The sequence below is a fragment of the Pecten maximus genome, chromosome 1 (genome assembly GCF_902652985.1).
Source record: "Pecten maximus chromosome 1, xPecMax1.1, whole genome shotgun sequence".
NCBI lineage: Eukaryota > Metazoa > Mollusca > Bivalvia > Pectinida > Pectinidae > Pecten > Pecten maximus.
In genome coordinates, this window is record NC_047015.1 from 47,147,282 (window position 1) to 47,166,223 (window position 18,942).

Genomic DNA, 18,942 nt, shown 5'->3' on the forward strand with positions numbered 1-18,942 from the left:
TATAGTGTGGTGACGGGAAATAGTATAGTGTGGTGACGGGAAATAGTATAGTGTGATGACGGGAACTAGTGTGGTGACGGGAAATAGTATAGTGTTGTGACGGGAAATAGTATAGTGTTACAACTTGTGGTGACGGGAAATAGTAGAAAATGGTAGCAATAGTATGTGATGGAAGGAGAAATAGCGTCGTGTTCCAAAAGTAAAGTGTTTGGTCACACAAATATATCATAATATGAAATAGGAGATTTGCAAATATATGACAAAATCACAAAAAGAAACAAAAACATATTTTTTCATTTTTTAATGGAAATGGCTAATGAACAAGCTGTAGAAATGATAGTTGAATTTGGATATAAATTTTGTAACCAAATTTTGCTTGGTTATTACTTATAGATGTTCATTTAACTTTAATCTGAGGAGGCTTTTCGCTTTTTTCCATTGATTTATAACCAATATCTGTTAGATCCAAGTTCTATCTCCAGATTTCGAAACTCGTTAACCCAATTTATGTGATAACACAAATTTTTACAAACATCACGTCGTCATCCAATTTACCATTAGTTTATTAATTGATCGAGATAGACAGGCCTGCATCCAGTTTGATTTAGTATTATGTATACATTAGGTTTTTTATTTCAATGTTGTTCATCAAATTACACTTGTAATTTTAATACAGCTAATAAAGTTTGAATTATCTATTTTTAATGTTACCTTCCCGTTAAGTATTATAATGCATTATTTTACGCTTTGGCATGCCATTACCTCTCAGTGCCTGCAGGTTCTTCTGATAAGGCATGTTACGGTTGAATATCTTTCACTATTACACTAAGGACACTGTGTAGATGACATCTGGATTTTACTGATAATGTCTGTTTCTTGTCAGTCGTTCCGCTCGAGTTTCCGCTTCGTTATTTGTACCAACTCGCAGCCGGAAGCGGCGAGGTATACACGTGTGTATGTTGACACTGGAGTCGGAGCAGACGGCTTAGATAAAATGCCGTCACAACGACTCCTGTTTAGGACATTCCTGTATATCGTCTGCTTTTTTGTTCTAGTGCCTTTCATCGTCTTCGTGTATGTGGAATACGTAAGTATTGATTAAACAGTTTTAAACATGTCAGAAAAGAAGGAAGCAACTGATCTTGGGTTAGGTGTACGTACGTGTGCGAACTCACACAAGCGAGTCAGAGTGTCTATAGATAAGCCAGATCGCTCTTCGTTTGTGCCAAGTTCGAATTCGTTTTGCTTTATCTAATCTGTCTAATTTGTAAGTCACGATTTTATTTATAATCATACATGTACGATGCCTAGGACTTCCGGTGAGGGCCAGAGGAAGCTCGGACTAGACTTATGTGGATTTCATATATGCACTGTTACAGCCCGTCAGACGATGAAACCATTATATATTATATGTTTTGTTACAGCCCCGTCAGACGATGAAACCATTAAATATTATATGTATTGTTACAGCCCGTCAGACGATGAAACCATTACATATTATATGTATTGTTACAGCTACATCAGTCTGTGAAACCAGAACATACACACACCAATATAATATTACACCTGCTACATGTTAAATACACAAGTAGAGCTAGCCCTGTCAAATACTTTAACAAATACTCTGGAGCTGGTGTGAACAAAGGGTTTCAGGTGAAACGGTCACATGATCAAATATACTGTATGCTAACAGTTCAACTTAGTAAGTTTAAGTAAATTTACATCTCTGGTCAAGTTCGTTTCTGTAAATATGCCATGCCTGTCAAAGCAGGCGATCAATGTAAATAGTAATTTATGTCCGAATGCCAGGATGTGATATAATTATATGATATATAGTTACGTGACTGATCATAAACTGTCGGAGAAATAAATTTTCAAAAAAATACTGAAAACCTCTCAATAAAGTGAAATAAAAGTCTTTAAGTAAAAATGTCACTAGCTAAGTATTTAATGTTATCGGTTGATGTAGTATTTTCCCAATTTGTTACTCTATAGCTGATCCTTCTCCGTTGCTGTTACCATCACGAATATTATTTGACAAAATGTACATCACAATACTCGTTTGACAACAGGGCTTAGCCAGAATGCGAACTGTCTTGAGCATCAGTTGCAAAGACTCGAGTTTGGCTAATTTGTATATGTACCTTAAAGAAGCTTTTAGCATTTATATATCTTTATTTACGAAAATTAATGGAAAGTAACATTTTAAGGGGCTTTTTTTGTGTTTTATTTATTTATTTATTTTTTTTTTTGCGTTTTTTATTTTTTTTTTACTGTTATAGATTTTACTAGAAATATTAGCAAACATTAATTTCTGTTTCAAATGTTTTTATTTTTTTGTATCTAGATTGACGGGTATTCCAGTAGTAAAGATGACTTTCAAATGCCAGGTATTTATTAATTCAATTCTTTTATTACCTAATTTACCTTTGGCCTAACGGTCAATCAGTTAAACAACATTGCTGACAGGCAGCCATCTTGGATTTTGACTATTGAAGTTTATTATCGCTCTTAAAAATTGAAGGGATCTTTCTCAAATTTGATATATAGGTTCCTCTTGGTCCCTAGTTATGCATATTGCATTTTGGGACCAGTCTGATAAAAACATTGCCGAAAGACAGCCATCTTGGATTTTGACAATTGAAGTTTGTTATCGCTTTTTCTCAGAAAGAACCGAAGGGATCTTTCTGAAATTGCACATGTAGGTTGCCCTTGGTCCCTAGTTATACATATATCATCTTGGGACCGATAGGAAAACAACATGACCGACAGGCAGCCATCTTGGATTTTGACAGTTGAATTTTCTTAGCTCTATTTCTCAGAAAGAACTGAAGGAATCTTTCTCAAATTTCATATGTAGGCTCCTCTTGGTCCCTAGTTATGCATATTGCATTTTGGGACCAATCGGGAAACAACATGGCCGACAGGCAGCCATCTTGGATTTTGACAATTGAAATTTGTTATCGCTATTTCTCAGAAAGAACTATTAAAATTTGCGTATTAGTTCAGATTGATCAGGAAAACAAAGTGAGTTATGTAAATGTAGCAGAAAATCAATTGGGAATATTACATAAGAAGAGAAAAGTTCAAACTACCTACAGCAATAACTGGTGGCAGACCTTAAAATAGCGGCGCAGAATCCCTTTGGGATATCTTGTTCTTCATTTTAGCTTTAATAATGACAAGTGCATGTACATATAAAACCATCATGTAACGGTTATCTAGTCTATTAATGGAATCTGTTCAATCTTACAGAGGACACCAAAGATCGCCATGACCCGGCTGGCGAGATGAAGGCACTTAAGGAGGTGATCACAACCCCAATTATTCTATGGTGGACTCCATTTACTGGGGACCCTGGAACCTATAAACGATGTGGCAACCACAGGTGTTTTTTCACGGTTGACCGGCACTACAGGCGACATAACCAGACTAAGGTATGTCCAGGTAACAACTGCCGTACCATTCCTGGTCATATTAGTAAATTACCACTAAATCTCGGTCAATTAGTGGTGGCCGTACAATTCCTGTTCATATTAGTAAATTACCACTAAATCTGGGTCAATTAGTGGTGGCCGTACAATTCCTGTTCATATTAGTAAATTACCACTAAATCTGGGTCAACTAGTGGTGGCCGTACCATTCCTGTTCGTATTAGTAAATTACCACTAAATCTGGGTCAATTAGTGGTGGCCGTACCATTCCTGTTCGTATTAGTAAATTACCACTAAATCTCGGTCAATTAGTGGTGGCCGTACCATTCCTGGTCATATTAGTAAATTACCACTAAATCTGGGTCAATTAGTGATGGTCGTACCATTCCTGTTCATATTAGTAAATTACCACTAAATCTGGGTCAATTAGTGGTGGTCGTACCATTCCTGGTCATATTAGTAAATTACCACTAAATCTGGGTCAATTAGTGGTGGCTGTACAATTCCTGTTCATATTAGTAAATTACCACTAAATCTGGGTCAATTAGTGGTGGCCGTACCATTCCTGTTCATATTAGTAAATTACCGCTAAATCTGGGTCAATTAGTAGTGGCCGTACCATTCCTGTTCGTATTAGTAAATTACCACTAAATCTGGGTCAATTAGTGGTGGCCGTACCATTCCTGGTCATATTAGTAAATTACCCCTAAATCTCGGTCAATTAGTGGTGGCCGTACCATTCCTGTTCATATTAGTAAATTACCACTAAATCTCGGTCAATTAGTGGTGGCCGTACAATTCCTGTTCATATTAGTAAATTACCACTAAATCTGGGTCAATTAGTGGTGGCCGTACAATTCCTGTTCATATTAGTAAATTACCACTAAATCTGGGTCAACTAGTGGTGGCCGTACCATTCCTGTTCATATTAGTAAATTACCACTAAATCTGGGTCAATATTAGTGGTGGCCGTACCATTCCTGTTCGTATTAGTAAATTACCACTAAATCTGGGTCAATTAGTGGTGGCCGTACAATTCCTGTTCATATTGGTAAATTACCACTAAATCTTGGTCAATTAGTAGTGGCCGTACCATTCCTGTTCGTATTAGTAAATTACCACTAAATCTGGGTCAATTAGTGATGGTCGTACCATTCCTGTTCATATTAGTAAATTACCACTAAATCTGGGTCAATTAGTGGTGGTCGTACCATTCCTGTTCATATTAGTAAATTACCACTAAATCTGGGTCAATTAGTGGTGGCCGTACCATTCCTCTTCGTATTAGTAAATTACCACTAAATCTGGGTCAATTAGTAGTGGCCGTACAATTCCTGTTCATATTGGTAAATTACCACTAAATCTGTGTCATTTAGTGGTGGCCGTACAATTCCTGTTCATATTGGTAAATTACCACTCAATCTGGGTCAATTAGTGGTGGCCGTACCATTCCTGTTCGTATTAGTAAATTACCCCTAAATCTGGGTCAATTAGTAGTGGCCGTACCATTCCTGTTCGTATTAGTAGATTACCACTAAATCTGGGTCAATTAGTGGTGGTCGTACCATTCCTGTTCATATTAGTAAATTACCACTAAATCTGGGTCAATTAGTGGTGGTCGTACCATTCCTGTTCATATTAGTAAATTACCACTAAATCTGGGTCAATTAGTGGTGGTCGTACCATTCCTGTTAATGTTAGTAAATTACCGATGGGGCCGCGGTGGTGTCCCGACACTTTATCACTAGCCCTCCACCTCTGGGTTGCGAGTTCCCCTACGTGGGGCAGTTGTCTCCGGCTTTCCCCCACCTCCAAAACCTGGCACGTCCTTAAATGACCCGGGCTGTTAATGGGACGACAAAAACAAACCAAACCAAGTAAATTACCGCTAAATCTGGGCTAATTAATGGTTGGCCGTACCATTCCTGTTCATATTAGTAAATTACCACTATATCTGGGGTAATTAGTGGTTGGCTGTACATTACTGTTTATATTAGTAAATTACCACTTAATCTGGGCCAGTTAGTGGTGACCGGACTATTCCTGTTCATATTAGTAAATTACCACTAAATCTTGGGAAATAAGTACTTGGCCATACCATTCCTGTTGATATTAGTAAATAAATGATAAACCAGGGCCAATAAGAAGGATAGCTACCTCATCATACAGCCAGACTAGTATGTTAAGGTTAATACTACCAATAACAAATGTATTGGTGTGAATATGATTTTACTCAATCTTCATGAAAATATATCGTCACAAAAACATCGTCTGTTTTAATTGATATAACTATCTACACTTGTATATGTGTACTGGGAAAAAACACATTGAAGATTCTTATACCTTGAACAAAGGTCAATATATCTCTAATTACGATTTTAATGATTGTATTCAAGCTCCATATTAACCCCCGTGTCTACTGTTGGCTATCAACAAATCATGCGCTGTTCACTTCGTGAAATCAACCGAAAATACCGACATGTAAATGATACCGTATTTCTAAATCAATAAAATGAGAGGAAACACCAAAAAATATTAAAGGTTTGCATGTAAATCCTTGAAAATTTACAAGAAATATAATACCAGATGTCCCTGAAAGGTAAACGTCTTCTCCTTCACTCGATACCCGTCCGGAAAGGTAAACGTCTTCTCCTTACCCGATACCCGCCTCGCCAATCTAGGTGAAATCCGGGTTGATTTACACATATCGACAATGTCAGAAACCCTCTGTAAACCGCGGACTTCATTTGTAAGGAATGGTGTTTGTGTTACGATCACTGCTTACGTTATATGCAGTGCGTTTTATATTATTCATGATTCCATTGAAAGTCCATGTCAGTTACCCATCGATTTGCAATAGACATAGATCCAGAGGTCTTTGTGAGGTGGGAATAATTATGTGGACAGTTGTTACGATTTCGATCGAGCCTCATGTATTTTTTTTTATCCCAACCATGTTTTTTTTTACGTCTATGTACGTCTGTGCCCGTCATAGGAAAACTCGATTGGTTCATGTATACTGTATGTTATGAATAAATACAATAAAACTAATTGGTTCCTGCGACCGGGTTTATCATGCTGATGGCATAGCATACTATGAGCCCATCAGTTATCTTTTGTTAATCATATTGATTGTCTGTTAAACACATGATGGCTCGCCCTTAAAAACCAGAATGTGTCGATAGGAAATTTAATAAAACCAACCAACAAACATTGTTTGAGTGGATGTTGTTAAGCAACCCCAATGAAGCAAAAACAGCCATGTGAACTTGACTGTCCAGTCACTGTCCTTACTGTAGTTAGGAATCGACAGTGTCCTGTCACTGTCCGTACAGTAGTTATGAAGTGACAGTGTCCAGTCACTGTCCTTACTGTAGTTAGGAAGTGACAGTGTCCAGTCACTGTCCTTACTGTAGTTGTGAAGTGACAGTGTCCGGTCACTGTCCTTACTGTAGTTAGGAAGTGACAGTGTCCAGTCACTGTCCTTGCTGTAGTTAGGAAGTGACAGTGTCCAGTCACTGTCCTTACTGTAGTTAGGAAGTGACAGTGTCCAGTCACTGTCCGTACAGTAGTTAGGAAGTGACAGTGTCCAGTCACTGTCCTTACTGTAGTTAGGAAGTGACAGTGTCCAGTCACTGTCCTTACTGTAGTTAGGAAGTGACAGTGTCCAGTCACTGTCCGTACAGTAGTAACGAAGTGACAATGTCCTGTCACTGTTCGTACAGTAGTTAGGAAGTAACAGTGTCCGGTCACTGTCCGTACAGTAGTAATGAAGTGACAGTGTCCGGTCACTGTCCGTACAGTAGTTAGGAAGTAACAGTGTCCTGTCACTGTCCGTACAGTAGTTAGGAAGTGACAGTGTCCGGTCACTGTCCGTACAGTAGTAATGAAGTGACAGTGTCCTGTCACTGTCCATACAGTAGTAATGAAGTGACAGTGTCCGGTCACTGTCCGTACAGTAGTTAGGAAGTTGCAGTGTCCTGTCACTGTCCGTACAGTAGTTAGGAAGTGACAGTGTCCTGTCACTGTCCGTACAGTAGTTAGGAAGTTGCAGTGTCCTGTCACTGTCCGTACAGTAGTTAGGAAGTTGCAGTGTCCTGTCACTGTCCGTACAGTAGTTAGGAAGTTGCAGTGTCCTGTCACTGTCCGTACAGTAGTTAGGAAGTTGCAGTGTCCTGTCACTGTCCGTACAGTAGTTAGGAAGTGACAGTGTCCTGTCACTGTCCGTACAGTAGTTAGGAAGTGACAGTGTCCGGTCACTGTCCGTACAGTAGTAATGAAGTGACAGTGTCCTGTCACTGTCCATACAGTAGTTAGAAAGTGGCAGTGTCCTGCCTCTGTCCGTACAGTAGTTAGGAAGTGACAGTGTCCGGTCACTGTCCGTACATTAGTTAGGAAGTGACAGTGTCCGGTCACTGTCCGTACAGTAGTTAGGAAGTTGCAGTGTCCTGTCACTGTCCGTACAGTAGTTAGGAAGTTGCAGTGTCCTGTCACTGTCCGTACAGTACTTAGGAAGTGACAGTGTCCTGTCACTGTCCGTACAGTAGTTAGGAAGTGACAGTGTCCGGTCACTGTCCGTACAGTAGTAATGAAGTGACAGTGTCCTGTCACTGTCCATACAGTAGTTAGAAAGTGGCAGTGTCCTGCCTCTGTCCGTACAGTAGTTAGGAAGTGACAGTGTCCGGTCACTGTCCGTACATTAGTTAGGAAGTGACAGTGTCCGGTCACTGTCCGTACAGTAGTTAGGAAGTTGCAGTGTACTGTCACTGTTCGTACAGTAGTTAGGAAGTTGCAGTGTCCTGTCACTGTTCGTACAGTAGTTAGGAAGTGACAGTGTCCGGTCACTGTCCGTACAGTAGTTAGGAAGTGACAATGTCCTGTCACTGTCCGTACAGTAGTTAGGAAATGACAGTGTCCGGTCACTGTCCGTACAGTAGTTAGGAAGTGACAATGTCCTGTCACTGTCCGTACAGTAGTTAGGAAGTTGCAGTGTCCTGCCTCTGTCCGTACAGTAGTTAGGAAGTGACAGTGTACTGTCACTGTCCGTACAGTAGTTAGGAAGTGACAGTGTACTGTCACTGTCCGTACAGTAGTTAGGAAGTGACAGTGTCCTGTCACTGTCCGTACAGTAGTTATGAAGTGACAGTGTCCTGTCACTGTCCGTACAGTAGTAATGAAGTGACAGTGTACTGTCACTGTCCGTACAGTAGTTAGGAAGTGACAGTGTCCGGTCACTGTCCGTACAGTAGTTAGGAAGTGTGAGTGTCCTGTCACTGTCCGTACAGTAGTTAGGAAGTGACAGTGTCCGGTCACTGTCCGTACAGTAGTTAGGAAATGACAGTGTCCGGTCACTGTCCGTACAGTAGTTAGAAAGTGGCAGTGTCCTGCCTCTGTCCGTACAGTAGTTAGGAAGTTGCAGTGTGCTGTCACTGTCCGTACAGTAGTTAGGAAGTGACAGTGTCCGGTCACTGTCCGTACAGTAGTTAGGGAGTGACAGTGTCCAGTCACTGTCCTTACTGTAGTTAGGAAGTGGCAGTGTCCTGTTGCTGTCCGTACAGTAGTTAGGAAAGGACAGTGTCCTGTCACTGTCCGTACAGTAGTTAGGAAGTGACAGTGTCCAGTCACTGTCCTTACTGTAGTTAGGAAGTGGCAGTGTCCTGTTGCTGTCCTTACTGTAGTTAGGAAGTGAGAGTGTCCTGTCACTGTCCGTACAGTAGTTAGGAAGTGGCAGTGTCCTGTTGCTGTCCGTACAGTAGTTAGGAAGTGGCAATGTCCTGTCACTGTCCGTACAGTAGTTAGGAAGTGGCAGTGTCCTGTTGCTGTCCGTACAGTAGTTAGGAAGTGGCAGTGTCCTGTCACTGTCCGTACAGTAGTTAGGAAGTGGCAGTGTCCTGTCACTGTCCGTACAGTAGTTAGGAAGTGGCAGTGTCCTGTTGCTGTCCGTACAGTAGTTAGGAAGTGACAGTGTCCTGTTGCTGTCCGTACAGTAGTTAGGAAGTGACAGTGCAAACGTCAAGAAATACTAGCAGTTTTGTTGAAAAGTCCCAAGGATTCCATCTGGCATTGAAAGAAGATACTGCAAACCCCCAATGTCATTTGTTTATAGAAAATCATTTAAAGTTCCCAATCTACAATCTTGATGCCTAAGATGTGTGGTCTTTGCGCAGAAATTCGACTTTGCCGGATGCTGCAAGGACATGTTGAGCGACTCTGAAAATGAGCTATCCTCTTTTGTACTTATACATTTATCCGCCATTTATAACCTTCTGTGTTGTGACTGTTAATCAGAATACTGAATCTCTGTATAAAAACACGAAATTTATACGAGAGAGCTTTCGAAATGATTGTTATGTGTGTGCTATATAACGCTGTCGATTCACAGTATTATCTTAATTCTTGTAGGAGACAAAATATTCCCTTATAATCCGAAATAAATTTACATGGGTTTCCAGTCGGCATTGTGAATACATAAATAAGTATTAATACTTTATACGCTAGTATTTGTAATGAAATGTCAAATGTAAAAAAAAAATATCATCTACACATAAATAAAAGAATGAAATACTCTAATTTTGAGTGGTGGCGTTACATGTAAACAGTGACTATTTGAATTGTTTCTACCTGATATAGTACATATGTTTGTTTGGTATCATCAGATAAAATTATCGGAGGGTAGTCCAAAGTAACAGTCAGTTTTGGGTACGGTACATTAGCATGGCCTTCGTATTGCTGCGGTTTTAGAATATTTTATGAGAGGTCATCCAGAAAATGTGTCCCTCCGCTATTTATCACTGATTAATTGAGCGTACACCCATTTCCTGCGATTTAGTATTTATATTTTTAATAAATATTTAACATATTGTGATTGCAATGGTTCCTTTTCTAGGAGCTATGCCCATTTTATTATATATTTATTATATTATATTAAAAAAAAGAAAGATTTTTTTGTATTCATTGCCCTTGCATTGCCCTTGAAACTGTTTCTTGACATACTTTTTATGTGGGAGCGAATGAATCTGTATTACTTTCTTTATAGGTATTCATGTTCTATGGCACTGATCTGGATCATGTAGACTTGCCTTTACCCAGAAATCCACACCAGCATTGGGCACTTTTGCACGAAGAATCCCCCAAGAACAACTACATTTACTCCCACAAGCCTGTTGTGACTTTATTTAACCACACCTGTACCTTTAAAAGAGAATCTGACTATCCCATCTCGACACAGTACTTACCTAGTTTGAAGTGGCTTTCTAACACCGAGTATATGGTCCCAACAGCGGAAAAGAACCGGTTACAGAAAACGGAGTTATCTCCCCTTATATACGTTCATAGCGACTGTGGCACTCCAAGCGATCGTGATACGTACGTTGAGCTGCTGATGAAACACATCAAGATAGACTCGTATGGCAAATGTCTCCACAACAGGGATCTACCTCAACAGTAAGTCACCTTCGTGATTCCAGGTTGTTTACTCATATTTACTTATATGTATATTTTTATCTTATTAATATCGATTTTGTGTGCTGCATTAGAACAGGATTGATTTGTTTAGATATTTTGTTACGAAAGTTAAACAAAGACGTCCGAGAATGACGGGTAAAGTACCTCAAAATGAAATGTCATATGCTTGGCTCGATAGCTCTTTAACGCTGATTGGTTATTTGAAATTAACGAGCCAATCAGCGTTGAGGTTACAAATGCGTTACACAGGTTTAAACATGGCAGAGTTTCACACAGAATGCATCCAAATATGAATATACACGTATTGCTCAAATTATTAAAATTTTACCGCGCTACTTCACTCACAACATCTCTCATATAAGCAAATTTTCTTGACATGGCATGTATCAGATGCAAGTCACAAACCTTTTATACACCGTATTGCTATATGTCTGAAGCAAAATGAAGAAAGGCTTAAAAGGCCATCTATTTTATTTCCATGTGACGTTCATATATGTATGAGTATGAAGAGAAGAAGAAAGAAAATATATGAAATACATTAAAAAAGAGAGAGAAAAGAAAGAAAAGTAAAAGAAGCACAGGGATTAAAAATAAGATGATGGGCCGAAGTTTATGCTTTTTCAGTTTACAACATCCAATACAAGGCATGGATCATTCGGACTTTTTCAAGTTAGTATCCAAGTACAAGTTCTCGCTGGCCTTTGAGAATGCCATGTGTGACGACTACATGACAGAGAAGTTGTGGCGTCCTCTGATGCTAGGTTCTGTCCCCATTGTCATGGGATCTCCAAAGGTCAAGGTAGGCTGCCCGAATTCAATTAAATATACTTTAAAACATGTAATACAACAATACAATTCTTACTTCTAGTCCCCATGTTTATCAATGTTGATGTGTCAGAACCTCACCTCATGGGGTAGCCTAACTGCTATTTTATTTGTAATACGTGTACTTAAATTCTTCAGTTTTGGTCTTTTTTAGGATTTCCTGCCGTCCAACCACTCAGCTATAATCGTAGACGACTTTAAATCCATAGAAGAGCTAGTGGAATATATCAAATTTCTTGATAAAAATGACGATGAATATGAAAAATATCTAGCCTGGAAAAAGACAGGAATAGAAAATAAGTATCTAATAGAATTAATGAAAAATCGCGAATGGGGAGTGGATGGATCTCGAGGTACAAAGTACCATAACTTTATTGATGGGTTTGAGTGTTTTGTCTGTCAAAGGATTCACGAAAATGAAATAGCTTTGAAACGTGGTGCAACTCCACGAAAATATCTTTCTGCCCATAATCATTATGGCTGTCCGGGACCGACTGCTTACAACAGTGAAGGTATTAGGCATGGACCTGGAGGGGGCAACAGTTGGGACTATGAGTTCGACAGTAGTCGGTATACTGCCGCGGCTCTTGGGTACCTTATAGGCAAAGGCGTTCCATACACTAATGAACAACTACAGAAAACGGTGAGCAGGATGAAAGATGGAGACCTCAAGTAGTTTTTGCACTTTCTTCCTGTTTGTACGTCAGATCGGCCAGCTGCAATCACTATAGATAGGCCCTGTTTACTAGATGAGACAAAGGAAAGAGTAAGTGAGGAAGAAGTGCGTTCGTATGGGAGCGTGGAGACTCTTAGTAATGAAGAGGTGCGTTCGTCTTGGAGCGTGAAAACCAGTTGTGTATTTTATATAAGTATATAAGCAGTATTTTGTCTTAGAGTGACATAGATAGCTAAATACACGCTATCATATATTTTCATATTAGCTAGATTGTGGTTTACGAGAGCGAAAGAGAAAACGCTTTAATGTGGTTAGTTGTAAGAGAGAACTAACTATATGCTTCGTATTGTCGCCCTTTGCCCGTCGTCTTGCGTCTGTAAGCGATTTATATTTTCGATTTCTTATCAAAAACCCCTGAACCAGTTTTCAATGAAATATTACAGAACCTTTCTATGGCCATAGATGCACTTAAAGTGTGAAATCCATTATCGAGCAGAACGCTCGCCCCAGGGGTGGAAGAAGATTACTTTATTTAGCGAGAAGTGATATTTTGGGTATATTATGATATTTTGGTTTATTTTGTTCATTTCAAATTGGAAATAATTGTCAAATAATAATAGGTGAGAGTTTTATACTATGAATAATTTGTGGGGAGAGACTGAGGGGGTCAAAATTTACTTTATAATAGTTTCTTTATGAAAGTTATTATTAGGGAATATTTTGATCAATTTCAGTTGGAAATTCAACGCTAGTTTTTTTTAACTACTTGGTATATACAGGACGAATTTTCTATGAAAGTTTGACCATAACTAATCTTCAGGGGCTGAGGCCCTTGTCGCAAAGGAGTCAGATTTGCCAAAATTTCTATTTTTTATGCTAGAATCAAATACTCTCTTGTCTTAAATCTATATTGCATACATTGCATGTGACAGCTTTATCATGTAATATTAACAAATTGGATCATAATTAGTATTTTTGACAGAAAAATATCCTTTAATCATAAGAAATTAGGTGACCGCTAATGCCAATGGGCCTCTTGTTAGATAGATATATTGTGGTTTAAGAATGAGAAGTGAGTCTTTATATACTTATTATAAAAGATATATTGTGATATAAGAGTAAGAGACAGTTACATGTATATGTATTTTATGTAGCTGTATTGTGGTTTACAAATTCAGATATGCATCTTTACAAGGAAATCCATGACGAAGAGTGCTTCCCTGTTTTATATTTACGTTATTTCATATGACATGGCAATGTAGTATATCGGTATATAGTTCATAGGTCAAATAATTGACATTATCTTAAACACATTTAAGGCCTTCATTATCTTATTTGTTGTTTAGAGTTCTCCTCGATTAATTTTCATGTACTTAGAAGGTGATTATACCATATCATTAACAAAGTTTTCAAAGCTTAATCGTATGCACATGCACTATATGCATATTTTATATTACACATTTGACACACAGACTGTATATCAGTTGATGCTCCAGTTTTCCAAATTTAAAAATCTGCCAAACTACTTTAGACAGTTCCATATCAGAGATAGATGTTGTGTTCATTCCTTTAAACGCAGTAAATGCAGCTGCGGTCATGTTTTATATGCAATTAATTATGACTGTATAATCAGTTTTTTTTTATTTAAAAACCTTACTGATTTAGTCACGTATACACGTATCAATTCAACAACACAGTACATGTATATAGCAGTAGTGAATGTATTTATAGCAGTACAGGCTTTCCTTCAATAATTATGCGATCAAATCCTACTGCTATTTATTATGATGGTAACAAACAGAAGTGGCATATCATTTATAATTTCAGCACACCTTTTGGTTTTAGTTGGTACTAACGAGGATAAACTGGTTGCATTCCGTACCTTAGGAGTTCGTACCCATTTATTGTTTTATGAAATCCAACTCCGTATTTTATTTATTATTTCAAATATAGGATTTCCGTCCCCTTCGAAAGGTCATATTTCGGAATGTAAATATCGTACAAAATGATAAACACTGTATTGTGTATGTATTAATGTTAGATAGTGCATTGAATAAAAAGCCGATTAAATGAACCTGTAATCTGATAAGGAATCGGTAAAACGGGGTGAAATTTTAACTAAGATCAACAAAGCTACACTTAAATAAAATGGACATTTTCCAAAGAGATCATGATGATGACTTTTTAACTTTATCATATTCTTCACCAACTATTATGTCTCAAAACCATGTGTTTAGTTATTCCGCAAGCAATCAGCAATAAATGCAGCCTCTTATAAAAACAAAAGAAAGTCGACATAGTGTTGCTGCACTTTGGTTCCATAGTTATGCCAATAGTCTGGTGGAAGATCAAGTCAACCCGGATTTCCAATTATTTTTGCGATTTTATTCTCAGTATACATGGCAATTTTTATTTTTTAACAGGTTTTATTCATTGTTGGGGATATGTTATATTTAAGTTGATTACTTCGTGTTTAATTGTGCTATTCACTTTTGTGACTTATGTATATACGCTAAAGTATACCTCACAGCCATCAACCTGTATATTCATTCTACTTTCTTGACAAAGAAATCTATCATATCAAGATAACTCATTTCCTAAAGACTCCAGCAGTATACGGTAGTGTGCAAAGTGGAATTCATATTTGTAATAGATATATCTTGAACAGATGCTCATTCGTGTCCTCATTGACATTGTTTCAAACCTGTAGTTGCTGGGCATAGCGATGATTAAAAAGTAGAACTGTAATACTGGTAGAATGGAAGTAAGAAATTTTGATAAAAGTCTAGGTTGAGCTCCTAGCCAATCCAACATAAGCAGTTGTTTATGAGAATATTCAAAATTTTCAATAATCCAATAAAACGAAGTAGGCCTCATTATTTAAAGCAGCTATAATTGTAAAAATCACTGTTGGACTATATTATCAGATGTAACATTTGAATATATATTGTTAAACTAGCACTTTCTTTTAATTCATACAATTTAAAGTATGTGCTACCATATTTTCTAAATACCTATATCGGTGCAAATCGTTAAGATTACAATTCAGGAAGTCCTGCAAGAATCCATGTTTCCGCTCGTAAGCAGAACGCTGCTCGTGACGGGACTCCATCCTGTTTTCTCCGTGTAGCATATCTACAAACATCAACCGAGGCAAGCAGTGTTTTAAAATTCGTTAACGTATATCATAAAAAAACGTTTTACGGTGTAGGCTCGTGTTTCACTATATCTTAAACATTTCACTATTTATAAGACATCGCCGTTTAATGAGTATGAAATCTACAGGTATAGTCGCTTTATGCATGATTAGCAAGTATTTGTAAAGAATAAAAGGACAATGATGTTAAGTTAGGATTTCATTGATAATCCTGTAAATATCGGAAATATAGCAGTGTTTGCTGCTGGCAAGTTCCAAGTAATAATATGACTGGTTTGCTGGGTATCTACGGTGCATATGTGTTGTCTTGATATCGGGATCAGGATATGAAGAGTTTGAATTTGTACAATAATTAGCAGAATATGTATTTATGTTTTCAAATTGTGAATAAAGATGTATATTATATCAAAAGGGTCACCAAGCGACTCGAAAACGACATAATGAAATTAGTACTTAATTTTAAATTTTCTTGATAGTTTTGCTTTATCAACTCAGCATATGAATATATGATTTCATATATCATATCTGTTATATCGTATGAAATTTGAGATTACAGCATGCTAAATGAATAATTCAGTGATACACAGTTTAAATTTACTCAATATGTCATAAAACCGTAGTTCAATCATGTACTCGGTGGATACACCAATGCGCTAAATATGGAATGGAGAAATGTTACTTAAATCAAAGATAATATCATACGTCATCAGCCATACTAATCACAAGGCTCCTACTTCCAATGGACATAAGACAGCACGTCACCACAGATAATGGAACATTTATGTTAAGGATGTCTACTGCAAGACAGTCAAACGAATTGCTATCGACAAATCTGACGGTGTCTGCGGAAATGGCTATGAGTTGGAATACCTACCAGATAGAAAAGTAGCAACGGAATAGAAAGCCATTATTACTCAAATGAAAGCCAAGCTGGCAATTATCTTCGAGACAATGATAAGATCAAAAGATAATTGGAGGTGGGTAAAGATACTGATACAGGAATTTCGTTCGACTGTTTTCTCAAGGATCTCTTATTGTCCAGCTGACCGACACGGAGATGGAAATAATGGAAATAAAAATCACTAATTCACTGACACAAAAATCATTTCACTATCACATGTTTTATTTATTACATTTAACAATGATATAGTGGGTACAAATAACTTATTGTTTTGTCAAAAATAAAATACATATATATATATGTGGGTATCGTTATACTAAATATCTACAAAACAGCTGTATTTATAAGCATTATATCCATTTTTAACGCACAACCATTTTCCTTAAAGAGCTTTAACATTTCTTAGCAATAAATCTACCGGCACATAAAAAGTACAAATAAGTAATAATTAATACATTGTAACATAATTGCGAAGATAATATTGATTATCGTCACAGCAAGCGATATTGGTATTATCTCCGTTAATACCATAATACATGCTCCTATCCTTCATATCACATGACTTTGTTTTGATGCGCACAAATGTTTATACAGACAGCTAAATTTACCATACCCTCTAGTCTGGAATTGTACCGCTTAAATTATACCGTAATACGGACATAAAACGTTGAAAAAAACACATAGTTTTTGATTCAGTGTTGGTCAATGAAACATCCGTTTCTTCTGCAGTGTTCGCTACAGCAAGTTGGGTGTAAATGTTAGCTGAAGTTTCCGACTTCAAAATGTGTTCACAGAGCGGATGGTGAAATGCGAGTATTAATTATAGTTCAACCGAGTGTCGGAAATGTGGATTGACCTACCAGTAACCCACAGTATTGACCAAGTGAGCGATTATTTACATGTTTCAACACAGCATTCAGAATATGATGATTGTGTCAGCTTTAGTCGCATCAATGTAGTCCTTACAAGGTAAATGAAAAGAAATATTTAACACTTTTGACATCAGTCACACAATAACACACATTTTCGACATTTTTGAGTCCGCATTTTGCTCTCGTCTGTGGATTTTTGGAATTCTAAACCTTGTTCTGTATGATTTTGGTGTTGACTTCGGTGGTCCTTTGATAGGAGACAGCTGCAAAAGAACGAAAAATGATAATACAATTTTGACATACATGGAGACAAATCAAATCAAATCAAATCAAGGATGACAAAACAGTACAAAAACAAAATTACTTTGATCATTTGCGGTAAGCTTGATACCGAGCTTCGCTTCCTCTTCACTGGCAATTTTGGCACAGGAAACATCCCAGAATTTCGATGTGGAAATGTATGTCTCGGAACTAGAGGCAAAACTACAAGGGCATCTAAAGTAAAAGATAAAAAAAAAATCAATAAATTCACTTTTAAAAATACAATCAAACCATGTTTTGTAGCTGGTATTATGGTGATATTAAGATATACATATATTTATGTATATACTATATATATATATATATAAATACCTATTTCGAGTTTTCTGGTAATAGTCGCCTCCGATGATGAACACTTTATGCCCTTCACATCACTGATGAGTCTTAAAGAAACAGCTGTATGCTGCAGTTCGATTTGTATACAACTCTCATTTTTTTTGAAAGTCCTAGAGGAGATCTGTGCCTACCTGCGATGGATGGTGCCCACTCGCTATTTGACTCCGGGTCGACCGGACTGTTATGGAGACACAATAGAGGAACGTGGTGATCATTTTCAAGATGTACTATAATCCTTTTAGCATCAGCCGTCGTCATGAAGTTCAGCACCGGAATGTGCATCGACAATAACGTCACCTGAATTCCGTGTCGAATACTCCATAGCCTGATCGTGTGATCACGAGATGCTGAAAAAACATACATGTACAGAAGCATTAAGAAAGCACAAGGGAAAATCCCTGGCAAGAAGTTATACTTTGGTTTGGTTTGTTTTTGTTTAACGTCCTATTAACAGCCAGGGTCATTTAAGGACGTGCCAGGTTTTGGAGGTGGAGGAAAGCCGGAGTACCCGGAGAAAAACCACCGACCTACAGTCAATACCTGGCAACTGCCCCACGTAGGTTTCGAACTCGCAACCCAGAGGTGGAGGGCTAGTGATAAAGTGTCGGGACACCTTAACCACTCGGCCACCGCAGCCCCATAAGAATAAGAAGTTAACGACTATAAAATAAATACATATCAACGTCAGGTCGTAAGACAAAGAGTAGTTTAGGTGTAGTGACATGATTGGATCAAGCGGATTGTGATGGAGACAAGATACCGTGACGTTATAAAAACCGCGAGGACATCAACCTGGTAATGGCCTATACTACTTGAGGTTATAAGGTTAGATGTTTGGAATTGCTTTCCTAGCGTCAAGCTATGAACTTGTCGAGATGAATCACATATATAACATCATATGCTACGATAAGGTGAAAACTTTCAGCTACGTAAGAAAGCAATCTAGTCAAGGTGAA

General features: G+C 37.8%; 2 protein-coding genes across 4 annotated transcripts in view; one reads left to right on the forward strand and one right to left on the reverse strand.

Annotated features, from left to right (window-relative positions):
• The first annotated feature begins 940 nt into the window (after positions 1–940).
• Positions 941–16,020, forward strand: LOC117335961 (alpha-(1,3)-fucosyltransferase 10-like). Its single transcript, XM_033896258.1, has 6 exons — positions 941–1,087; positions 2,348–2,390; positions 3,256–3,437; positions 10,471–10,877; positions 11,523–11,697; positions 11,878–16,020. The coding sequence occupies exons 1-6, from the start codon at positions 995–997 to the stop codon at positions 12,397–12,399; spliced, it is 1,422 nt and encodes a 473-aa protein (XP_033752149.1). The 5' UTR covers positions 941–994; the 3' UTR covers positions 12,400–16,020.
• A 638-nt stretch (positions 16,021–16,658) lies between these two features.
• Positions 16,659–18,942, reverse strand: part of LOC117335944 (NACHT domain- and WD repeat-containing protein 1-like) — a 58,567-nt gene continuing 56,283 nt past the window's right edge. For all 3 annotated transcript variants that reach the window (XM_033896240.1, XM_033896249.1, XM_033896232.1), the window contains 3 exons: positions 18,118–18,333; positions 17,694–17,824; positions 16,659–17,592 (listed from right to left, as the gene is read on the reverse strand). In XM_033896240.1, the coding sequence (XP_033752131.1) occupies positions 17,464–17,592; positions 17,694–17,824; positions 18,118–18,333 (476 nt within the window). In that variant the 3' untranslated portion in view covers positions 16,659–17,463. The remainder of the gene's footprint in view (positions 17,593–17,693; positions 17,825–18,117; positions 18,334–18,942) is intronic.

Bases quoted from the DNA above. Each gene is read 5' to 3' on its own strand.
- LOC117335961 (XM_033896258.1), top strand. From the start codon at position 995: ATGCCGTCACAACGACTCCTGTTTAGGACATTCCTGTATATCGTCTGC. The intron at 3,438-10,470 runs GTATGTCCAGGT...CTTTCTTTATAG, and splicing joins GGCGACATAACCAGACTAAG to GTATTCATGTTCTATGGCAC. The intron at 10,878-11,522 runs GTAAGTCACCTT...ATGCTTTTTCAG, and splicing joins AACAGGGATCTACCTCAACA to TTTACAACATCCAATACAAG.